Source organism: Oratosquilla oratoria, chromosome 25, assembly GCF_046742065.1.
Source record: "Oratosquilla oratoria isolate Oo_2021 chromosome 25, ASM4674206v1, whole genome shotgun sequence".
In the NCBI taxonomy this organism is placed as follows: Eukaryota; Metazoa; Arthropoda; class Malacostraca; order Stomatopoda; family Squillidae; genus Oratosquilla; species Oratosquilla oratoria.
In genome coordinates, this window is record NC_134801.1 from 15,326,494 (window position 1) to 15,351,081 (window position 24,588).

The 24,588-nt window shown below is 38.5% G+C and overlaps 1 protein-coding gene across 1 annotated transcript in view; it reads left to right on the forward strand.

The window, feature by feature from the left end:
* The window catches only part of LOC143038832 (transmembrane protein 164), a 128,981-nt gene extending 118,262 nt beyond the window's left edge, over positions 1 to 10,719 (forward strand). The window contains exon 10 of the mRNA XM_076208440.1: positions 4,069 to 10,719. Coding sequence (XP_076064555.1) covers positions 4,069 to 4,176 — 108 coding nt within the window. The 3' untranslated portion in view covers positions 4,177 to 10,719. The remainder of the gene's footprint in view (positions 1 to 4,068) is intronic.
* The last annotated feature ends 13,869 nt before the right edge of the window (positions 10,720 to 24,588 follow it).

A 24,588-nucleotide genomic window follows, 5' to 3' on the forward strand; every position in this document is an offset into this window, starting at 1 on the left:
AGTGGCTTATACTAATATAAATGGGCTAATTTTATGATTAAATGAGCTAAATGATTACTTGTCAGAGGCAAAGCCGGATGTAATAGTAATTGTAGAGACAAAATTAAGGGGTCCACTATCACCTAACAGTGTTGGAAATGATTATATAATCACTGGCTTAGAAATAGAGAGGAAAAAATAGGGTGGAGGAGACATGTTCTTGACTAAGAAAATTTTAAATGTGACAAAGGTTACAAATGGAGGGAACAGTGTGGAAATGATCACAATAAGAGTTGAAGATAATGACATAAAAGAGAATGTGGTGATTTATGTGCCCCCAAAAATGGGTTCTTGGAGAGAGATTACTCTAAAATGTTAGAAAATACAAGATTTCATTAAATGGGGTGATGAAAGATGGAAATGTGGTACTTATGGGAGATTTTAGCTGCAAAGAGATCTGTTGGGAGATGACAGTGAAAGTTGGAGAGGAATTATGGGGAAATGTATTACTTGACGTGACTATGGAATACACAATGGATAAAGGAAAAAAAGATATAGAAAAAAAAAAAAACTGTCGAGATTTGATTATTCTTTACATCAGAACCTGAAATTGTGGGTGAAATTGAATACAAGACACCAATTGGGAAGTGACCACATATTACTTGAGCTAGAACTAAAGGAGGAATTATATATGGAGAGAAAGGAGAAATACAGAAAAGAGAGACTATATAGTAAAATGGACATTGTGAAGCTTAAAAAATGTTTTCAAGAAGTGAGTTGGGAAAAATTCTATAATGAAGAGATGTAAGTGGAAAAAAAACAAAAGGTGTAGCAAGGCAAAAAAAAAAAAAAAAAAGTGATAAAGCTTGGAAAAGATGGAAAAAAGAGAAAGATCCTAGAAAGTGGCAAATATATCTCAATGAGAGCTGAGATACAATTATTTACTCCAGGGGGATTAGTTTCAAGGGGAAAACTTGTAGTTCGTGGTTTAGGTTTGAAATAAATCTTTAACACCAGCCCTGGAACTTTTTTGATGGTTTGGACACATGGAAAGAATGAAGAAAGATTAGTAAAAGAGGCGTGGAAGGCAGAGGTAGAGTGAACGTGAGGGGACCAAGGATGAGATGAATTGATGGGGAAAAGAGGCATTGGGAAAGAGGGGAATGTCTGTTGAGGAAGGATGGGAGAAGACAGATGATAGGGGTGAATGGAGAATAGTTGTTTATGGATAATGCTGTGATGCATGGGAGTGGGTGGAGGATGGGTGGTGAGGGAGTATGTATAGATGATATTTTGATCCAGCCCAAAGGGAATTCTGCCCATCTTCTCTTTTTCTGCATGAGGGGATGGAGGGGGGGGGGGAGTCACCAATTAAATGAAGTGGGATACCCGTGGATGTGCTGTGTCTTACTGCATTGCAAGACATGTAATCTTATATATGTATATATATAATCTATATACAGTATATAAATATATTTAAACATATAACTACATACCTATACCTATATATATATATTTTATATATATACTTATATATGCAGTGACATACCTGTGGATGTGCTGTGTCTTACTGCATTGCAAGACATATGTAATCTTATATATGTATAATCTATCTATATATATATAGATATATTTAAACATATAACTACATACCTATACTTATATATATATATATATATGTATATATATATATATATATTATATACTTATATATGCAGTACTTATGTATTAATATATACATATATGAATATATATACATATATTCATATATACAATAATAAATATATCAAGGGCTTTCCCCCCTTAAAAGATAGTCAAGAGTCAAAAGAAATATCCACTAGCACCTATTTCTTCCCCAAATACTCCATTCCCATTCACCACCCCTCCCTCACTCTTTTCTTGGCTCCTCCTGAATGAAGGGTCATCTTTCTGTGTCACAATTATTTCTTTCATGGGGGGGGGGGTCTTTCTCCCTTTCCTTCATCCCAATTGTCTGTATGTATTTTCATTTGCAAATACAGATTTCAAATGTTTTTTCATAATTCCAGCCATTTCTACATCTATATGTTCTGCATTCACTTGATGCAGTTTCACTATTTCCTGTTTATTTTTTAATTTACCATTTACATATCTGTAGAATAATTTATGCTGATCCTTGCATTTGTTTAATATGTCATTTTCATAGTTTATTTTTTCTACCCTGTGTATTTTTACATATTTCTTAGTTTGATGTATATTTGCCTCTTACCCCTTTTTCATCTTTTCCAAGCTTTGTCTCTTCTATCTTTTGCCTTACTACAGTTTTTGTTGTACCAGAATTTAATGCACACCTTTCCCTGTTTTTGTTTTGGTATGTATTTAGTTATTCCTTCATTATAGATTTCTTTTAATATCATCCATTTCTCTTCCATCTTTGTTTATTATTTTTTTTTTTTCCAATTCACTTTTTGAAAGAATTTTCTGAGTTTCTCAAAATCCGTTTTGTTGTACATTAGTCTTGCTTTTCTGTGTTTTTAATTTCTTCCCAAATAGATTTCCTCTTTTAGTTTGAACTTTATTAGTATGTGGTCATTCTTCCCAATTGGTGTCTTTTATTCCATTTTATCCACAATTTCAGGCTCAGACATGAATATTAATTCTAGTCTCAACGGTTCTTCATTATTTCTATATGTGGTATTTTCTTTTACTCGTTGAGTCATTGTGTATCCAATGGTCATCTCGAGTAGTATATTTCCCCAAAGGTCCTCTCCACCTTTCACTGTCATCTCCCAACATATTTCTTTAGAGTTAAAGTCACCCAAAATTACTAAGTTTCCTCCTTTCAGTATTTCATTTAATGCCTATCAAGGATCTCCATCTCTTTCATAATTCTGTAGATGGTTATCAAATCACCTCTTTCTCTTCTTTGTTCTAGAGTTGATAAGTTTAATTTGTTCAGTCTTTGTCAAATTGCAAAGTGTTGGTGCTATCTTTGTCATTGCTCTTTGAATTCTTTCTAGTTTCTTTATGTTTTTTTGTACTAGCTGTCCATAGAGATGGTGCATATTCCAGTTTTGGTCTTACCAGTGTAACTAGTATCATCTTTACCATTTCCTCATCCATGTAGTCAAAGGCCACTTTTATTGATCTTATCAAGTTAATAAGTTTCTCCAACTATTTTGTTAACATGTTTGTCTGGTGTCATGTCGTTTAAGATAATTACTCCGAGGTCCCTCTCTGAATTTACTTTTGTTACCAATTTTATATTGACCAGATATTCTATTTTTGCTTTTTCCATATTCCATTATACTACATTTCTTAATGTTGAAATTCACTTCATTCTTTTTACTCCATGTCCAGACTTTGTCCAGGCCTTCTTGAAAAGATTTGCAATCTTCTGTTCTTACTCTCTTCAATGTGTGCATGTGTGTGTGTATGCCTTTCCCTGCATGTCTATTGATGTGTATATCAAGAACATCACTGTTGCCAGCTCTGAGTCCTATGATACCCCTCTTTTCACCTCTTCCCCTGTCTGACTTATCATCCTCGATGACGGTTCTCATACACATATTCTTCAGGAAGCCATTCCAGGGTGCTCCCTTTAAGTTCTCCACCTTTTTCCACCTTCTGCTTTAATCTTTTGTGTGGCACCTTATTGAAAGCCTTCCCCAGGTCCAGGTAAACACAGTCTACCTAACTCAATCATGTAGTGCACCAACCAATACTGAATAAATATGTAACAGGCTTGTTACACAGGACCTTTCTTTTCTGAATCTCATTATTTAATGATCCATTGGGTCATTGCACATTGTTGTATTTAACATTGTGTTTCTCTGTGATTTTTCACTCCTGTTTGCTTTCCACTCTTCACTGAGAATTTCCCACCAGGATTATATTTTCATTCTTTTCAATCATTTTGTGTAGGTGCACAGCTGACTTCAACAACAACAACAACTATATGCAGTTATCCTCACTCCACACTTTTGTCTAAGTGGGACATCTGCTACTATAATGTCCCTTACTGCTTGTGTCTGTTACCATTTTCATATATATTACTTCACCATTACCTTTTTCCAGTACCACCTCATTCACCTTTGTTTTTCTTTACAGCTGTCATCACTCCTCCCATTTTTTCTTCTCAGTCCCTTCTCCACAGATTGCAGTTTCCTTCGTCCTCTAGGACTTGGGGAGAAGGGACTTTCAGACTTTTCATCCTGAAGGAAGATCAACTGTTGCCTCACCACCCGACTACCAGGGGTGTCACTGCTAAGTATGAAGTAGCAACTGAGACTTGACAGAATGTTCATGTACTGTCTACTGTCACCTAACTAATAAATTCATCCTTCTGATTGCTAACTCTGTCCTCTGGTGATAGTGTATAACATTGTGGGTAGGAGGTAGTGATCTCTGGAAACCCTTAGTCACAATCCACACAGCAGGTGGGTGGTGCATGCCAGCCTTTAGTTGGACTGAGGGAGTAGTACAGCTGAATTGGATTATCTAAGATTTTTGGTCCTAAATACCATCTATGAAGGATCTCTCATTGCTAAATGACCCTTTAAATTGAATAAAGGTGTAAGCACTCCTCACCAAATGTGTGCCCAAGGAAATAAACCTGTAATAATGGAACTGGAATAAAAAATCCAGTATAACAAGCACCAATTCCTCTCCACCACTGTTGATGGCCAGTCCAAATGAAACCTCATGCAACATCAATGACAATGGGGGAGTAGTCAACAGTAGACAACTGACCCCGTAGGACAACCATCCTCCACTAAAGGACACCCTATCCACTGTACAAATGATTCAAGTTACACCATCCACATACAAAAGGGGACAATGTGAATATAGTAGTTTTAGAGGGATCAGTTTGTTTAGTGTAGTTGAAAAGGCATATTGGAGGATGTTGATTGAGAAGATTAGTAGAGAGAGTTATTGGTGAGGAACAGTGTGAATTTGGGTAAGGTGGGTGTTTGGATCAAAATTTTGTGGTAAGGTAGATTTCGGGGGATATTAGGTAAATGGTAAAGATTTTTTTGAGTATTGATTTGGAGAAGGCTTATGATAGGGTAGACGGGAAGGTACTGTGGGAAGTATTACAGATATATGGGATAAGGGGAAAACTGCTAAAGGCAGTCAAAAGCTTTTACATGACTAGTAGAGCTTGTGTTAGGGTTGAAAATCCCTTCCAAGAGAAGTAAGAACCACACTGTCCAGCAATAAGACAACATTAACAGAAAACAGGCTTGGCCATAGAAACAAACTGACCTAGACTATGCCTAGACAATAACACAATATTTCTTCCATGAGTGACAGTGTCAAATCCTCATACAACCTAAAATTGATTATGGATGATGGCTCACTCATGGCCCTCCAAATATTAACCCCAGTATAATCTTTTGTCCTGGATCTCATCACAGGTGCCATCCACATTATCTTTGAAAACTTTGTGTGCAGAAAGCAGATACTTCCCCTTGGGCTCATTGCTTTTGATATCATTAAAATATCTACTGCATCAAGAGTTTTCCAACTACTCCAGTTTTTCACACCCTGAAGCCCTTCCCTTTATGGATTGGCCATGCTTGCCTGTCCATATGACATGAGAATGGCAAACTGGTCGTCCACAATAGAAATAACTGACAATATCCTTCTAACCACAACCCCTTCCCAGGCTATGTGGCTACTTTCTTTAGTATGCTCCTGCTTTTCCTTAGCCACACACTAAAAAAAAAAGACAGTTGATAGATATCTGGTAAAACACTACATATATTCCCATTCATTTGGCATAAACATTTATGGAGATGGCTCATGCTCAGAATGTGGAGTAGGTTATGTAGAGTCTTGTAGATTCCTTCCCTTCCTGTTACCCCAATCATATTGTTGAACTTTTTGCTGTTCTTGCTGCTGTACACCTTCACAACTCCCCTGCCTACCCCACCCTAGATAATCAATTCTGACTCTTAAAGTACTGGGGCATTTGTCACCCTTCACTCCTGCCACCCATTGATTCACAAAATCCACTTGTGGATCATCTAAATTTCCTCTTGCTTCAAATATGTATCTTTTTACTGGCTGCCATCTTGTATTGGTATCTTCAGCAATGAATAGGCTGACAGGGCAGCATGAGATTTGGCATCAATCCCCTTCGGTGTCTCTATCCCACTGCCTTCAACAGACTACTGTCCTGTCATCTTGTTCACATTAGAAAATGCATGGCAAAAATGCTAGGAGGAACACCTGGCACCACATACACACCTATGGACCTCTTCCCACCAATGTAACCAGTGCTTTTAGACAGCACCTGTCCATGTGCTAACCCCCTTATCCACACATCTTAGCAAAATGCCTTACCTACACAACCTCTTGCAGTAACATCCTACTCTCATGTACCATCTCAAACCGCACTAACACTGTTCTGGTTTAAAGTGACACAATTTTTTTTATTTAAAAGAGAAAGGACCTCCTAAACTATAATCACAAAACAGCAACCTTCTAATATAACATAAACTTTTCCATAGGATAAGAATACTATATTCCATGGGTACCCACTTCCTACCAATTAAATCAATACCATGAACCTAAAGTATCTCTTTGTGGCAGTGCAATATTATCTATAAGGATAAAAATACTGGCATGCTATTAGCAATAACCTCTTGCCTGTCTCCCCACTAATACATCAATATTTCCATTGAAATTTGTCTCAATGAAACATTATATCTTGTTCTTTCTTCTATGAATAATCATTGATCTACCTGGCCAATATAATTTCATCTACATTAGTGTATACCACTTTCAATTTTTTTTTTTTTTTTTTTCTTTCCTCACCTCATAAACCCTCCTTCAATAACTTTCATATTTTCTGCTCTATCATTTTCCAGCAAAACTATCCTCTACTCTGGTCTTTGTTAATTTTTTTCCCTTAACTTCATTGACTACTTTCCTTGTATTTGGTCTTTTTTTCTGTTGTATCCCTATATACCCAAATGTTCTTAAACTTGTTCATACTTACTGATTTACATGTCTTATTAATTATATCACATCATACATATACCAAAGGCTTTCCCAGTTACAGAGGAGGTAGCCAAAAAATTAAAGGAGAGAGACTAGAGGAAGTGAATATTTTTAGATACTAGGGGTGCAAATGTGGCAGGAAAGGAAGGAGTGGGGTGGAGGTAGAATGTAGATTGAGAGAAGCAAGTAAATGCCTTGGTGGATTAAAAAGTGTAATGAGAAATAGACATTTGGGAATGGATGCTATGGAGAGATTGTATGAAGGAGTGATTGTACCAGCAGCACTGTAAGGGGCAGAGACATTGAACATAAGAGAAGAAGAGAGGAGTTTGAATGTGTTTGAGATGAATTGCCTGAGAAGTATGATAGGGGTTACTAGGCTAGGTAGTGTAAGAAATGAGGAGGTGAGGAGGAGAACAGGTGACAAGGGAGCTGGGAGATAGGGTTGATGAAAAAGTATTGGGATGGTTTGGACACATGGAAAGAATGAGTGAAGAAAGACTAGTAAAAGAGGTGTGGAAGGCAGAGGTAGGAGTGAACATGAGGGGGTGACATAGGATGAGATGGATGGATGGGGTAAAAGGGGCATTGGGAAAGAGGGGAATGTCTATTGAGGAAGGACGGGAGAGGACAGAAGATAGGGGTGAATGGAGAATAGTTGTGTATGGGTGATACTGTGATACATGAGGGGGAGTGGGTGGGGGATGGGGGGTGAGGAAGTATGTATGAGAAATAAGTGACATAGCATAAAGGGATTTCTCCCCATCTCCTTTTCTGCATGAGGGGATGGAGAGGGAGGTCACCGATTTAATGAAGCAGCATTGCTGTGGGTGTGCTATGTCTTGCAATACTGCTTCTGACCCAGGGCAGTGGACAAGGTGCAGGGATGACCTGTCATCCAGGAGGTGCCAAGATAAGAGGAAGGATAGAGGGGAATGGAGTACGTACGGGATGGAATGGGTGGGAGTGGTTTCTATGCCTTTGTTTTTTTGGCCATCACTTTTCATGATCTATTATTTAAACTTTATTTTCATTGGCTGTGCAAACCCCTTGACACCCAACCATCCACCCACCCTTGTGCATATTTACCTAACTGAAACACCCCTTTAGTTTTGGTCAGCACTTTACTGTCATTATCCATAACCATAAGTAAAATTTCACTAGCCTATTTTAATTTTTGTTTTACTTTTAATGGTGCAGTGGTAACATGTTCCTCATTCTATTCCAAAGTTATGACACACTTTTTTTTTTTTATCTGACACATCTCTTACCATTGCATCTTTACTGTGTAGTAAATTTTTTCTTCTGTACATTTTTCTGTTCATTTGTGGTGTTGTGTGGTATTTTCCAAGCAGCTCCTACAGTGTTGTTTGGAATGGGAAGGTGTGTCTGTAGGGGAGTTTGCTTGGAGAAATTATTGGCATAGGTAATGGCATGTGTGTGAAGTGATGTATTTACCTAATTTTATTTACTTAATTGTAGTAGACAGGAAAGGAGTAATACTTGCTAGGTCCTGTCTTCTATTCTCCAATTTTTTATCATACCTAGTCTAAAATTCATATGCTCCTCAGCATATTGTCACCCTCATAAAAAGATTGTTTAAGTAATTTTTTGCTGATTTCTAGATTTTTGGCTAAATAAATTCTTCATTGCATGGCACCTGTAGTTATACAATTGTCACTGTCATTTTAGTGTCTGAATAAATGAAAACTATGTAAGGAGTAATGTTACATTTATAAAAACCCCAAAATGAGGAAAAATTTTCAACTTCCCAAAAAATTGGGAAAATTACTTTGGCAATTTCTCTATTCACCTAGTTGTAATATACGGGAAGGGAGCTATGCTCGTAGTGTGTAGTGACCCATCTCGGTATCTCTCAGCATCTAGTCTGTTCTTAAATTCTTGTATGGGTTTTGCACATACCAAAAATTGTGGCGTACAAGTCGACCTGGCATATAAGTCGACATCAAGATTTTTATCTCAAAATTCTGACTTAGGCCTATACCTACCATATAGGTCGACCCCAAACATATGGTGGGCTACCAGTGGCCTAAAACTTACCTAGGTCTACCTTTAAATGAAATAAAGCTATAATAAACTTACCTAGGTCTACCGGTAAATGAACTAAAGCTATAATAATATGATACATTTTTGTATTGTGTTGTATAACAAACACCAGCAGTTACCGCATATTGTATCGGTATAACTTATGAACATAAAATTCGTCAAGTCAACATTACCTCCTATAAAATATTACCGTAATACCATAGATAGAAGATCATTCCAAGTAGTTTTTAGATAGTACTGCTGCGTATTGCACTCTTATTTTATTGTAAAACATAGTATGACTGTACCGCACACCCGCCATTTGCATTAGTAGTGTAAACAATCTGTGACATCACGCTACCAGCCTGTCCAATGATGGTTGAGGTTTTGCTTTTGCAACGGGTCTTCATATAACATCTGTGCTTCAGCCTCTCAATGTTTGTCCAAATAAACCCTTTAAAGACAATATTCGTTCAGAATGGAATAAATGGATGATGGAGGGAGAAAAGTCATTTACGAAGGGTGGCAATATGCGTGTACCTCTTGTTTACAACTTGTTGGTAAAGGTTTGCATTTTAGCCCCACCTTATAAGTCGACCCCTAGATTTGGAAAGATTTTTTAGGCTTAAAAACTCGACTTATACGCCGCAAATTACGGTACCATTTTTTCCATTCAATTTATTCCAGACATCTATCACTCTGTGTGGAAAACTATTCTTTTTTCATATCTCTTCTATAACTATCCTTTTTAAGTTTCTTTTCATGTCCTCTTGTTTTTCTTTTGCCCCACTTTGATGAATCTTCTCTATCAAGGACTTCCATACCTTTCATGATTTGTTAAATGGCCAGTAGATCTCCTTTCTCTATGAGGCTGGTAATATGCTTCTAGATGTTGGTGATAATTTCTATCTTCATTTTATGTGTTGTTACTTTTTTCAACTTATTCTTAGCTTATCCTCCTCAGCCTGTATTTTAATGTATGAGCTTCTTAAGTTATGAAATTCACATTTCTGCTTTTCCCAACATTTATTTTGTTTAATGGTGCTACTGAGATATCCTTACTCCATGAGCTAAAATTTTATCATTTAGCATGATTAGTTTTCTTTGCCTTTTTTGCATCATTCACAAGTATTTTTAACTGATCATTGATTTTTGCCATTCTTATCTTTAGGTTTTGATCCACATTTTCATTTTCATTCACAGTAATTTTGTAATGAATTTCTGAGTTGAGCTTCATGTTTCCACAGGTTTTTATTGCCATTGTAAATGTTTTAACTTTCAGCTCCACCTATATTTCTAGGTCCAATTTCAGTATTTTTTCTCAGTTTCCCTTGTATTTTGCATTTTATAATCAATACATCTGGGACCCCTTTATTTTCCTGTGGGACAAAACATGAGAGGACTAAAGTTCTCCCTTTATTCCTTGACTTCTTCCTCCACCTTTAGTCTTGTTTATCTCTCTCCCCCCCCCCACCTGTCTCTCTCTCTCTCTGTCTGTCTCACTCTCTCTCTCTCTCTCTCTCTCTCTCTCTCTCTCTCTCTCTCTCTCTCTCTCTCTCTCTCTCTCTTTCCCTCTCTTTCCCCCTTCTCTCTTCCCCCTTTCTCTCTCTCTTCCCCCTTTCTCTCTCTCTTCCCCCTTTCTCTCTCTCTCCCCCTTTCTCTATCTCCCCCCTTTCTCTCTCTCCCCCTTTCTCTCCCCCTTTTCTCTCTCTCCCCCCCCTCTCTCTCCCCCCCCTCTCTCTCTCTCTCTCTCTCTCTCTCTCTCTCTCTCTCTCTCTCTCTCTCTCTCTCCCCTTTCTCTCTCTTTCTCTTCCCTTTCTCTCTCTCTCCCCCTCTCTCTCTCTCTTTCTCCCTTTTCTCTCTCTCTCCCTTTTCTCTCTCTCCCTCTCTTTCTCTCTCTGCCTTTCTTTTTCTCTTCAGGAGATATTTTTCCACATCTACCTCCTACACAAATAGTGTGGATTTGTCTCTATGTCAGTGGCTAGCAGGAGGAAGAGGAGGAGGAGGGGAGGAGGAGGAGAAGAAGGAGATTTTATGTACAAGTAGGTTAAACTTAACTTTCCATAGCATCCAACTACATCAGGGAAGATAAGTCATGAAGTCTTATTGTGTCTTGCTGATTCCCATTGTCATCTGGTGCCAAACAGCCTTGATTTTCTTTAGTAATTAGGGGCACGAGAATTTAGATATATAATTTATACTGCCTGTAGAGAGCTAAGTCAACCAATTGAGATGCCTGAGTAAATGTGGAGTTTTACTATATAATAGGTTTATTATTTCAATAGAACTTTGTTTTATTTCGTATGTCTTCATGTTTTGCTCAAATCTAAGGAGATATATGGTTTGATATTGATTTATTTGATGAAAAGGTTTGCATGATTTGTACCTTTTTGTATGTAATGCTGGTGTAGAAAATAGAAATTTGGAAAACATGTTTTATAGAATGGGCAAGGGAAGATTATATGAAATGTAGTTATGGAAGAAAGATGCATATTTTTCCAGAGAATTGATTACATGGCTGTCAAGAGATTAAGCATCACATCATTATGTCTTTAAACACTTAAACTTGGTTTTGTACGAGCAATAGCTGGATTAAAGTTAAGTGTAGTAGACTTGTTTACTAGGAATAAGTCACTGTTGAACACCCTCTTTGTTATGATTATGAAATATTCATCATAAGTACAATTTGGACATATTCATTGTAGTAAAAATTAAAATATAAATTTTGGAGTTGAATCATTGCAATATATGATTAATATAAAAGTCCTGCCTTCTTTCAATCAAATAAAAGGGATATCAAGTATATATGTTGAGAGTAATTTTTCAGTATTAGTTAAGTATTACAAGAACATGTTAATAAAGACATTTGGGACCTAAGATAGTAGATTTTATACATATGAAGCTTCCATCTTGACTGTACAATATTCTTTAACTCTCTGGGACCATAATATTTTCAAAAAATTTCCTACCACTATAACTCTTTTATGGAAGAATAATATTGCAGGAGATGAAGAAGGATGCTGGTACTTCTAGAAGTTGACCGATGCTTGAACATAGTATCTATTTTTACAATTTATTGATGAAGGTAGTATAGGCTTACAAAACTTCTCATTCAGGGTTTAAGAGTTTATTGTTAACATTAAAGATTGTTCATGATACAAATTTAGATTTTTTTTTGTCATATTTAAGTTGGCTGCTGAATATATTTTGGTATCATGTAACTGGTGAAGGCCAGATACTTGAGATTTTTTGTGCTAATTTCTAAAAACCTATCACTTTCTAGATTTTGTTTTGATGAAGAGTCATTGAGTTGGTTGGGCCTACTGGAATCTTTTTATAGCTTATGTTTTGAGTAGGTGTTAGTCTAGAATATTTATATTCATAAAAAAACAGATTTCATGTTGAAATGATATGGTCACAAAAATTAGTGTATTCTTCTTTGGTCTATCTGGGTTGCGTCTGTTTATATTTACTTCTTGACATGGTGACATAGTTATCACTGGATAGCAGTCATCATGTACACATTTTTTTTTATTAACCAAACTTTACTTTGAATGTGAAAGACAGTTTTTACTTCCATTGTTTTGCTGTGGTGAATAGGCATTTTACTGGCCTAAACTGTGCCTGTTAAATCCAATTGTATGTTTTGATTGTTTGGACTTTTATATGTAGGTATATCAGTGTGCACAGAATGACCCTAAGATGGAGGTTGATAATCAAGTAAAGGCAGGGCTGAATTTTTTAATTATGGTGACAGATTTTTTTTTTTTTTTACATATAATCAGATGATTCTTGTTCATATCCTATTAAGGTCAGCAGGTTTTAGATGGTATTTTACATGCATAATATTGAAAAGGGTGGTACTGGTACTTAGTAAACTCTTTCTATAGTAATATATGTGAATATATTGAGTTTGAAAATTGATGTTATATACTAGCATTTATAGCACTTTGTTTTTGAGAGGATACTGCGTGACTTTGTTGTAGATTGGTTCAGTGTTCAGTGTCTCAAAATGTTTAGAGATGTACAGTAAAAATTAGATTTCTAATGGGAGGACTGTGTGTGTCCACATGACAAAATGTGGTGCTGATAGTAGTGATCATTTGCTGAAAAGTCACTGAAGTACTTTGGGAAGGAGGGATTAGGAAAAATTAAACATGATATAGAATAACTTGAGGGAATTTGTGAGACTATAGGAATATGAAAAGACATTCCTCTGAGACTATATTATGTATATATTCACAAATATAAGAACCTTTCATGTGTCTGTAAAAGAAAATGTTGAAGGTAATGAAACTAAAGGATATTCCTATGTATATAAATGCAGATGGAGTACATGATTAAAAGTTCATTTGCTTTTCTTTTATTGTCATTATTATCATGTGAGACTTCTAAGTAAATTTGCTTCATATGGAATAAGAGGTAACTTGCTGAGCTGGATTAGAAAATGGTTTAACAATTGCAAAGAGTTATTCTTCATTGTAAAACTTCTAGCTTGAAAGATTTTATGAGTGGATTTCTTTAGGTGTCTTCAAGGGCCACTTTCATAGTAAATACCATGCAATGAGATGATTAGAAGTGCAAAATTCAACCTCTCCCCCTTAGGAAAAAAAAAAAAAAAATAGATAAATAAATGCATATTTAAACCCTACCACAGATGCCAAATGGATGCAAGACACCCATCCCCTCAAGAAGGTGCAGCCCCAACAGGCCAGCACCTGGTCCTGGACTGGGTCAGTCACTCTTTACACAATTCAACACAGGTAGTTCAGCACCGACTACTCAGCGCATGACAATTCAGCACAAGAACAATTCCGTGCAAGGAAGAAAAATAAAATATATATACAGTGGTAGTGGAAAGTTTGGGTGCAAAATTACAGGCACCAAAACGTTTTGCTAAACTCAAAACACTTGAAAAACACCCATTACCTATCAAACTTTTTGCTCTTTTTCAATGCTAGCATCTATGCTGTTATTTAGACGAGACAATATGCACCACTTGGCAGCTCTGTTTAGTCGCTCCCGGGACCACATGGTGTCATCTTGTAAACTTCTCTCATATAGACTAGTCAATTTTTTGTGGTGGTCTTTGTTTTTGTGCCTCGATATCTCCGTAATGAGAAGTGGTAGAGCTGGGAAGAGACACAATTGTTGCTATTATAACCCTTTATAAGGAGGGTTATAAGTGTAAAGACAGCCACTCGTGTGGGAATTGGAGTGTGGCAAGTGCAAAATTGGACCAAGAAATTTCAAGGTGGAGGAGGTAATGCCATTTCTACCCCCAAGCCTTGCTTTGGTCGGCCAAGGAAGACATTAAATTGTACTTCTAAGATTATTAGAAGGCAGTTGGATAAAGATCCAATACTCACAGCTCAAAAACAAAAGTAAAATAACCCCACACTGCTGCAGGAAATATGTGTAAGATGTATTTCTGATCATTTAGCCTAAGATTTACAATATTGTAGTTGTGCTAAGGTTCTTCCCTTTTTAAGTGCAAAAAACATACATGATTGCATAGCTTTTTGCAAGAAATATAAGGATTAGACTAGAAGACTGGGTACAAGTATTGTGGAGTGACGAGTCCATGTTTGTGGTCTCGTTGGGCTGTAGGTCGAAACATGTGAGGCGCCCCAGGGGGTTGGACCCTAATGACCCATGCTATACAGCAGAAGTGGTGAAACATGCACCAAGTGTTTTGGTGTGGGGGAGCTTTGCATTTGGAGTTGGCAATTTAGTGTTTCTTGAGAACAAAAAGAGTGTAAATCAGCACAGTTATTTTGAGTTATTGTGTGATAACCTGCCTGAAAGTTTTTGAGAAATGTAACGCTAGCTGATTTATGCAGGATGGACATCCTACTCATGCAGGTTGGTCTGTTACCCAGTGGTTAGAATACTGTGGTGTAGATTACTTCAAAAAGTGGCATAGGAGTTCACCAGACCTAAATCCCATAGAGCATGTGTGGCATATCATTAAAAAACAGCTTCAGTATTGTAATGTTTTGACTGTAGTGAAGCTAAAAATAGAAATACAGGATATTTGGGGTAATATTATTCCCCAACACGTAGAACTGGCAAGATGCATCCCAGCATGTTTGGAGTCATCATGAGCCATTTAAATGTTTTTAAATCTCTGTTTGAATGTTACAATTGTTTACATTCGTCTCTTGTCAATTTCCACTACCACTGTATGTATATATATATATATATATATATATATATACATTTTGTTAAACATGACAGCATTTTGATACTGATTAATCTTCTTACTAAGATTTTCAATTTTTCTCACAGTAGATCTCATTTCAGGGGGGTTGGCAAAGACGAGCCTTCCACAGTCTTCCATATTTAATTGATGTTTTGACTTCAGGAAGTCATCTTCAGAATAGTTTACAAAAATTAAGTCACAGTTTTACAAAGCTACATGATACTCATTTGACAATTTGTACAGACAACATGGATTTAAATATAGGCCACTTGGGGATGCTGAAAGGATCTTGACACTCTGCGTAGGCAGACACTTCACTCAGGAGGGGGAGGGAGAGGGGGGGAGTCAAAATGCTGTTGTGTTTAACAAAGTGTGTATTAGTGAGAATCTGTGCCCAAAATATATAATATATATATATATATGTATATATATATATATTAGGGTGGTCCACTGCCATAGAGGTGAAAAATAAAAGTAGGAATTTCTTTGCTCCCTAGCCCGATTCTGGTTCCATTTATGTAGAAAACAATGTGTTCAAAGTTTGAAGCCAATCAAATAATATTTAGGGGTGGCTCAAGGTCCCTATCCAGCAGGCCCCTGGATCCCCCCCAGGGTTCGTCAGACCACTGGGTATTATCCGCTCATAGATGGAAGTATCATGCTTGCCAAGCACTCAATGTGGTCCAGATGCTAGTAAGGACTTTGACGATGTGGGGAACATTTTACGTTGTTGCGAGACAACACCCAGAAGGAACTGGAGTTGCTCTTCTTTTGTGTTGTGACGGCCGTTGAACTCCTCAATGAGTTTGACCCCTCACTCAGCCACATTGTTGATCACTGGAAGATTTTTTACTTTCTTCAGACCTTCTTTGAATGATGCATTCTCTTCCCAGTCTTCTGGGTCTGCATTAAGAAAATCACTGTTGATGTCGAGGTGTTTCAGGAAACGGATTGACTTGCGAGTTGCAAAACATTCAAGTGGTGGAATCATGGAACTTTTCAATTCGACTCGCTTTGGGGGATCTTCGTCTTCATCATCATCCTCATCGCTTTCATCTGATTCTGCTGGGATCATGGCCGACACTATAGTCCGCTTTGTCGGTGCTGAAACAGCTTCATCGAACAGTGACAGTGCCACAAGCTCCTCTGACACATACCACAGATGCTGTTGCAGTTTGTCTCTGGCCGCTCTTCCAACACGGTCATTGTGGTAAGAGTGTAGTTTCTTCAGCATCTCCAAATCTGTTCGAGGAGCAACTGCGGCATCAGGGGCAGAAAACCAGGCTTCCACATGAATCAGGATGGAGAAAATGCTCACATCACGAACACAGGACTCCTCCCGTTGGGTAAGATCTTTGAGTTGTCCTCGGAACATCCAAATCTTGAGACGGTACAAGACTTTTGCCATCTATCTAGCATGATGGAAAGCTTCGGGTTTCTTGAAATTGAAAGTAGGAAGATTCCCTCCAAGGCAGACAATCGTTAACTCCTAGAATTCCAGGTAATCATCTCGGTGATTGCCCTGTGCCAACTTGGATTCCGCAAACTTCATGATGCAATCCCTGTCAGGTTGCAGCACCTCCAAGTCTTTTCCAGTTTGATAGTTGGACTTGTCAAGGGAGCCCCAATTCTTTTGGAACCGATAAAAGAGTTGGACATCGGGACCCGAGGAAGCTCCAGAGCATGTAGAGAATACTGCACCAAGAATTATTTCGTAAATGTGATGGCGGCATGCCAAATTAAGGACTGTGCGACGGAGTCTCTGTTCTAGAAGAATGCACGCTCCTGCTCGACGTCCCGTGTTCGATGCAGTTGTATCAAAGCAGAAGCCTGCAACCTTTTCATCCAAACACCATTCCTGTAACAGTTCATAAACTGCTGCAGCTTGATTCTTGCCTGTTCCTGATGTCAGTTTTGGTACACCAAGAAGTTGTGTTTCTCCAGTGGAGACAGCCGTTATCAAAACTGGAAGGCGGTCAACGGATGTGGTTGAACAGAGGAGAGACGGCAATAACTTGCTATCCCAATGCACAATGCATGTTTTGCCTTCAGCTTTGAATGCGTTGTGCAGGTCCGTCCATTGTTGCTGACGGTGCTTTTCTCTATGGCGCTTGACGCTGGAGCGGCTGATATTGAGCTCGCCAGGATCATGTCCCAGACTTCTGGCGGTCTCAGCTACCACAAACAGAGCATTGCGATCCGTTGTCCCTGTCCGATCCAGGGCTGCTGTAAGCTCTGAGGTCCAGACATTGTTTGGTCGAAACCGCTTCGTTTGTGGAGTTGTTTTCTTCTGTCCGTTATCTGAATCCGCAGATGTCAACGAGTTTTCACGTGACTCTGCAGAGGAAGAAGATCCTTCCAGCTGAACTTGGCTTGTAGTTGCCTCGGCTTCGGCAACATGTTTTTGTCTGCGCCTTTTCAGTTGTTCTTCTCACTGTTGCGATCTTGCTTCCATGTTGTCCAGTTTCTTGTCCATCGCGCCCATTGAGCCGCGGCGCCCTGGTTCTCGTTGCGCCATTAAGTATTCTTTTGTCTTCTTGAATATGAATTAAAGACATTGCATTGGCATGTGCCACATCAAATAGGTTTTTCATTGCAACCTGGAATTCTTTTTCATTTGCCTCTTGTTTTCCTCTTCAAAAGTTTCCACTGATTGAACAATTTATTTACTTTTTCTTGAATTTTGTCATTCCTTTGAACAGGAAGCCTGGCCTTTTTCCAGTAAGCTTCTACTTCACTTGTTACAATAGATGCACTTTCACTAATGCCTTTGTTTAATGTCATATGGTGATGTAAAAATACACTTAACACTTGCTCCTTGCTGGGGAGCTTGGCCCCCAGAATTGTGATGGACATTTCTTCAATGAGATAAAAACCACATTTTTTCGCCATCTGAAAAGAATAAAGATACAAAGATAATAGTACAATGTCTTTGCCACCTCTCAGAGACGAGATTAGTTCAAATATGACGCAATCAAATGTAACCAGTGTGGAACTGAGTGGATGATACAAGATGATGCAACATTTCGTCATCTGCTCCCAGGGGTAAATCTCAAAACTTTGTACACAGTGTTTTCTACCTAAATGGAACCAGAATCAGGCCAGGGAGCAAAGGAATTCAGGAATTCATTTTTATGGACCACCCTAATATATATATATATATATATATATATTAATACATCCTAGGTCTATTCCCCAGATATCATAGGATGTATTAGTTAAGGAAAGTGTTATTTAGCATAAGACCTATGTCCTGCTGTTTAGAAATTATGGTGCATAGTTGTGTTGTTGCTGCATTGGTAAGAAGGTATGATACAATATTTATACCTTGCATCTTATAAATAGAAATTATTTTTCACTTTTTGGGTACCAGTCTTTGAAAAAAAAAACCTGTCTCTTATATTGATCTAATTTATTTATAAAGAACTTGCCAAAAACTAGTATCTGTAATTTTTTTTTTTTTTTTTTACACCTGGTGGTGTGTGGCATCCCCCTAGCATAGTGAAAATGGTTTCACATTGCCATCACAGGCTCATGCTTTTTTTTATTTTTTTATTTTTTTTTTTTATTTTTTTTTTCAAAATCCTCTCATCTATATTTTAAACACGAACCACAAGGTTCGTTATGGGGGCCTGCTGTCTGGGATTTCAGTTTGATAAATTTAATGATATTGATTCATGAATAAATAGATCAAAGACTGGTAAGATACTCAACAGAACTTAAAAGTTTTTTTCAAGTACATATAAACATCTGGCAACTGATACCTCTTGCCAAATGTATGCAGTAGCATAAAATTAGTGTACTCTGTGATTTTTGTAGGAAAGGAAAAATTGACTGTTAGGTAAGATGAGTTATTAGTGTTAGGGAAAACGAAATTTAGGTTTGGGTGAATGGAAAGAGGAGGAGACCCTTTGGACATCTATTGGTGTCCCTTAGCCATTAAATGCCAGCAAAGAGCAATATTGTGCATCACTATAAAAAATACCCTTTACCTCTCCCATATTAGTACTATTTATCTGTGACCCACAGTAAAAATTACTTGCTGTAGCTTCCCCAGTTGCTATGACTCAAATTTGGTATTTACTAGTAACTGATGCAAGTTCAGCTTAAAGTATCCCCCTTTAAGCACAGTACAAGTCATATTTGAAAATATTTCTGGATCTTTGATCTGTAATCTCTGATTACAGATCAGGTGTATATGATACGGTATGATAAGGTATATATGATAAGAGGTATATATGATACCTCATTTCCTTTCAGAATCCCCTATGCAATTAACCCAAGTCTTTGTTAAGGTTTTCTGAGTGCCAGAAATATTCAATCACTGGAAATAAAAAACTATTTCAACCGTGGATAAAACCCACCTTATCTAGTGTTCTCACTCTAACCGAAGCGGTGAACGGAAATTTTGCCATTAACTTGTGAGGTCCAAGGTTTGGTAAATATTCACTAGGGAGTGGAATACAAATTCTAAACAATTCAAAACCCTAAATTACCCATTTCATTTATAAGATGGAGTTTCCCCATGAGGAATTCATGAAGAATCCCACTGCATCAAAACTGGAAGAAGTGGAGCCTCCTTCCTCTTCTGGTGCAATTCCTAAAGTTAACCCAAATAGATTGGTGATTACCCTAGGGTTAGGAAAAATCAAATTAGAATGGGAGAAAATGGAATTAGAGAAAAAATTAGATATGAAAATGAGGTGAAGGTACATGAAAGAGGAGAATGTGAAAAAAGAATATGAGGTGAGAAACAACTTGAGTATTTATGTAAATTAGAATTAATAAACCATGAAAAAGAGGCCAAAGATTCATTCCAGTTGCATAAAGAGACCCATTCAGTTCCAAATTTCAATAAGTCAGATCCCACATATTTTTCAGGCAATTTGAACGATTAATCCAACATAGGAAATGGCCTGAATAAGAATGGACATGGCTTATCCAGTCTAAGCTAACTGGTACACCTGGAGTATTCAATACTATTGAGGAATATACCTCTTATTCATTAGTAAAAGAAAGTAGGTATGTTGAAGGTGTATCACACCACCCCTGAAGCCTGCAGACAAAAGTTTAGAAATTTAGTTAAGTCTTCCCTTGACACTTACATAGAGTTTGGTTTTGAAAAGCTAAAGCTTTTTAAGCTATGGTTGTCCTCCAAGGAGGTACAATCCTTCAATCAACTAATTGATTTTATGGTATATGAAGAGTTTAAGAGACACATTCCATTCTCTATAATGCTGTATCACAGCGATAAGGATGTCTCATATATATACATATATATATATCACTCCAGTGGTGGTCGGGCCACTTGCTGACCCCTCACCGCTAGTACCAAATGCCTACAGACTCTACGGTCCTGTGCCACTGTCATCCAATCGTGGACATCTGCTCCAGCCCTTTCCAGGTCCTCCCTCACGTTGTCCATCCATCTTCTGCATGGTCTTCCTGGGAAACGTCTTCCTACCATCCCATCCATCATCACTCTCATTGGTATTCTTTCTTGTTCCATTCTTGCAATGTGGCCGGCATACTGCAGTCGCTTTGACTTTATGATGTTCATGATATTTATTTGGCCTGATGTTTCCCTTAGCTCTTCATTATGCCGCCTTCTCCATTCTTGGTCTAGTTCGTCGAATACTGGGCCCAAAATTTTCCTTAGTACACTGTTCTCAAATACAAAAAGACTTTTTTCCATTTTCTTAGTCAGGCTCCAGGCTTCGCATCCATATAATAGAATGGGTTTTATTATTGTATCATATATTCTTAATTTGGTCTTTGTTGATATGCTCCTTCTTCCCAGTGTATTTTGGAGGCTGTAATAACATCTGTTGGCTGAAGCAATTCTTGATTTTATTTCAGTGTCCATATATATATATGATACAAGATGATGTATATATATATACAGTCGAACCTCGAAAGCCCGGACTAATTGGGGGGAAGGGCGGTCCGGTCATGCCAAATGTCCGGTCATCGAAAATGTCGCCCTAACACCCGTAGATTTTCGTAGCGGTATACGTATAGGTAATGTATGATATGGCATAGAAACGCATAAGAATAATACTCTAACACTGTAATAATAGCAATACTGTAATAATACTATAGTACTCATAATTCTGTAATAACTAATACAGGCATGTAAATGTACTGTACTGTATTTTTTATTACGTACACTGTAAATATCGGAAGGTATGCACGCGGGACAGTGGTGGCGGCCAGGGTTGCCGCGTTTTCTACACTGCCGTGTAGAATGGGAGTGTTGCCATACTGGGGCATACATTTTTCTCGGGCGTCTGGAGACTTTCATAGCAAGATATACTTGTCAAACTTTGACAAAATGTTGGTTCTAGTTTTTTATTCTTGAATTATATAAGGCCCCCATGCCCTAACATATTCAGTAAGATATGAAAATATCTTTTTTATATTATCGCTAAAAGAAGGCTGAAACTTTAGCATAGGGTTTTTTCTACACCGTAAAAACGTACCTTTTGGGGTATAATACTTGATAAGTAACACAATTACCAATACAAGTCATATTTTGATGTACCATTTATTATTTGATAACTAGTTCTATGGTTTTTAAAGAAAAGTTTGAGTTTTTGAATGTTTTTAACAGCCCGCTGATATGTAGAAAAAATTTCCTCATGTCCGTGTGCAGTTGCCACATGCCGCTATTTTACTACGTTTTGGTACAAAATTCTATGAAACGGCAGCCCTGGTGCTAAAAGAAAGCTGAAACTTTAGCGTAGGGTTTTTCTACACCGTAAAAACGTATCTTTTGGGGTATAATATTTTATAAGTAACACAGTTACCAATAAAAGTCATATTTTGATGTACCATTTATTATTTGATAACTAGTTCTATGATTTTTAAACAAAAGTTTGAGTTTTTGAATGTTTTTAACAGCCCGCTGATATGTAGAAAAAATTTCCTCATGTCCTTGTGCAGTTGTCACATGCCGCTATTTTACTACGTTTTGGTACAAAATTTTACGAAACGGCAGCCCTGGTAGCGGCTTGACTGGGCCGGGTTTGAGTACACGTGTACAGCCGTCGCTGCCACCTATCGGACAAATAGGGAACTTTGCTTGAAAAGTCCGCCCTTTGTTCATTTCGACCGGTCATACGAGGGTTCGGGCATTCGTGGTCCGGGCTTTCGAGGTTCGACTGTATATATATATATATATATATATATATATATATTTAAGGCATATTGAATTGTATGAAACAGCAAATTGAGCTCTGATGAAGATTTTCAAGTCTTCTGAAGATCTCTAGCATAGAGAGGCAAAGAAAACACTAAGTAGCCGATAGAAGACATCTAATGGGTGGAACAGGATACAAGACGTTTCGCTAATGACAGCATTTTCAGTTGTAACAAGAACAGAGAAATGGGTGATTATAAAGTCAGAAAATAAACACTGGGAAAGATCTCAAAGAGGTTGACCGTTACTCTGGTCTAAAACTGGACAAGGACACGTTTGAATACTGGGGAAGGATACATGGAGGGGGGGGGGCTGTGACCACTGGGAAAGGACACTTTAGATGACCGTTTCTGTGGCTTGGGCGTCCTTCGCGACCGGAATGACTGCTCATGAGAGGGCTGATTTGTATCGTAGCTGGGTTGTCTGGTTTGGCGGTTTCTGAGCGGTTTGAGGCTGGGAAGGATGGTGGGGGCTTCCTGCTGGGTATTCAATGTAGGCTGGCTGTATTTGATGTGGAGGACCTCAAGGAGGGCAAGGCGGCGCTTGTCACTTTCCTGGTCTATACAATAATTTTAGACCGGAAAAGTGACAAGTGACACGTGTGCGGCCGTGTGCATAGACAGAGTGAACTGCCTTCCCAAGTCAAACGACCTTGCTAGGTGCCGGGCGCGCTCCAACGCTTAGGTAACTAACCAATCACATCCCAGGGCCACAATCAAGTGATCGAGACCAGGCGGCTTGGAGCGGAGTCGACCGTTGGGGCACGCCACGCCGAGATACCAGCCAGAGGGCCAAAGGTCCCGCGAAAAGTTCGCGTGGTGCCCTGGACAATGAGGGTCCATGTCCACATGGGAAGTAGGCACCAAAATTCACCTCAACCCTTGCCCCGGCTAACAAGTAGTCAACCACTGTTATGAAAGATGAAAAGAAATGGCGAGAGAGAAAAATCGGTGCGTACGTGTCGAAAGGTGACAATTCAAAGATTAGCACCCTCAGGACAACAATCACATTGATTAAAAAAAAAAAAAAAAAAATCACTTGGAACACTTATAATTGCTACCCATAAGGTAGGTAAAATTATGAATCACTACTGTCTAGTAGGTCTGAGGATTCTTCCTCGTGTGTCGGGAAAGCCCTTCTTACGTTCTTATTTTCCCCACACTGAGATGTTTCCCTCTTGTTTGATCCTCTCTGTGAGGACAGAGAACTCTCGGCTGAGCGGATATGCTTAATGCGGTAGACGACGTTGCTAACCCTTTTAATCACCCTATAAGGGCCCTGGTACAAAGGCTTCTTCGCCACCCTTTGCCTGGGTCTGGCGGTGACGTATACTCTGTCACCAAAGGCGAGCTGTTTTGTTCTTGCCCTTTGTCTCCTTGTGTGTCTGTCTACTGTCGCTGCCTCAAGGAACTCTTGACATCTATCAAAACAGGAGTTGGCTAATACCATTGTCTCGGCTACCAAATTATCAGTATTGTACCAAGAGGCGCTTGGCTTTGTGAACTCAGTCATAGGTAGAACGGGGGCACGGTGAATGAGAAGAAAATGCGGGGAATCTCGCAGGACTCTGTGGTAAACCGTGTTGTAGGCCAATGCCACATGTGATCCCAACCTGTCTGGTTGCCCTGGACAAGGGACCGTAGGATTTTAATGATAGTCCCATTCACCCTCTTAACTAATCCGTTGCTCGGCGGCGTTATAGTGTGATGTTTGAAATTCGCCATTTCCAACACCGCTTTGAACATTCCATTCATGAACTCCCCTCCACAGCGACTAAGAAACGGGTTAGGACATCGATCACTGTGAGTATGTACTTCGCACCATCTAAAGTGGCGGTTAATGGTCCTATGAGATCCACGTGGACTCGAACGGACTGTTTACATCAGGAAACTGTCTGAGTGGAGCTGGGAGATAATATAAGGTCTTGCACATGATGCAAATTGTGCGATTTTTTATGAATGCTTTACATCCTCCAACATCTTTGGCCAAAAGGCTAACTTTCGCAGCCTGTCAAGAGTAACTTGGACTCCACCATGACCTGTCATAGGAAGACAATGGGCAATATGTAATGTTGCTGTCTTTGCCCCCTCAGTGCATACCAGACGGAGTTCCTTCAACTGGTATGCGTTGCTTCTCGAGTGATACAGAAGTCCGTCCGGGAGGAGTC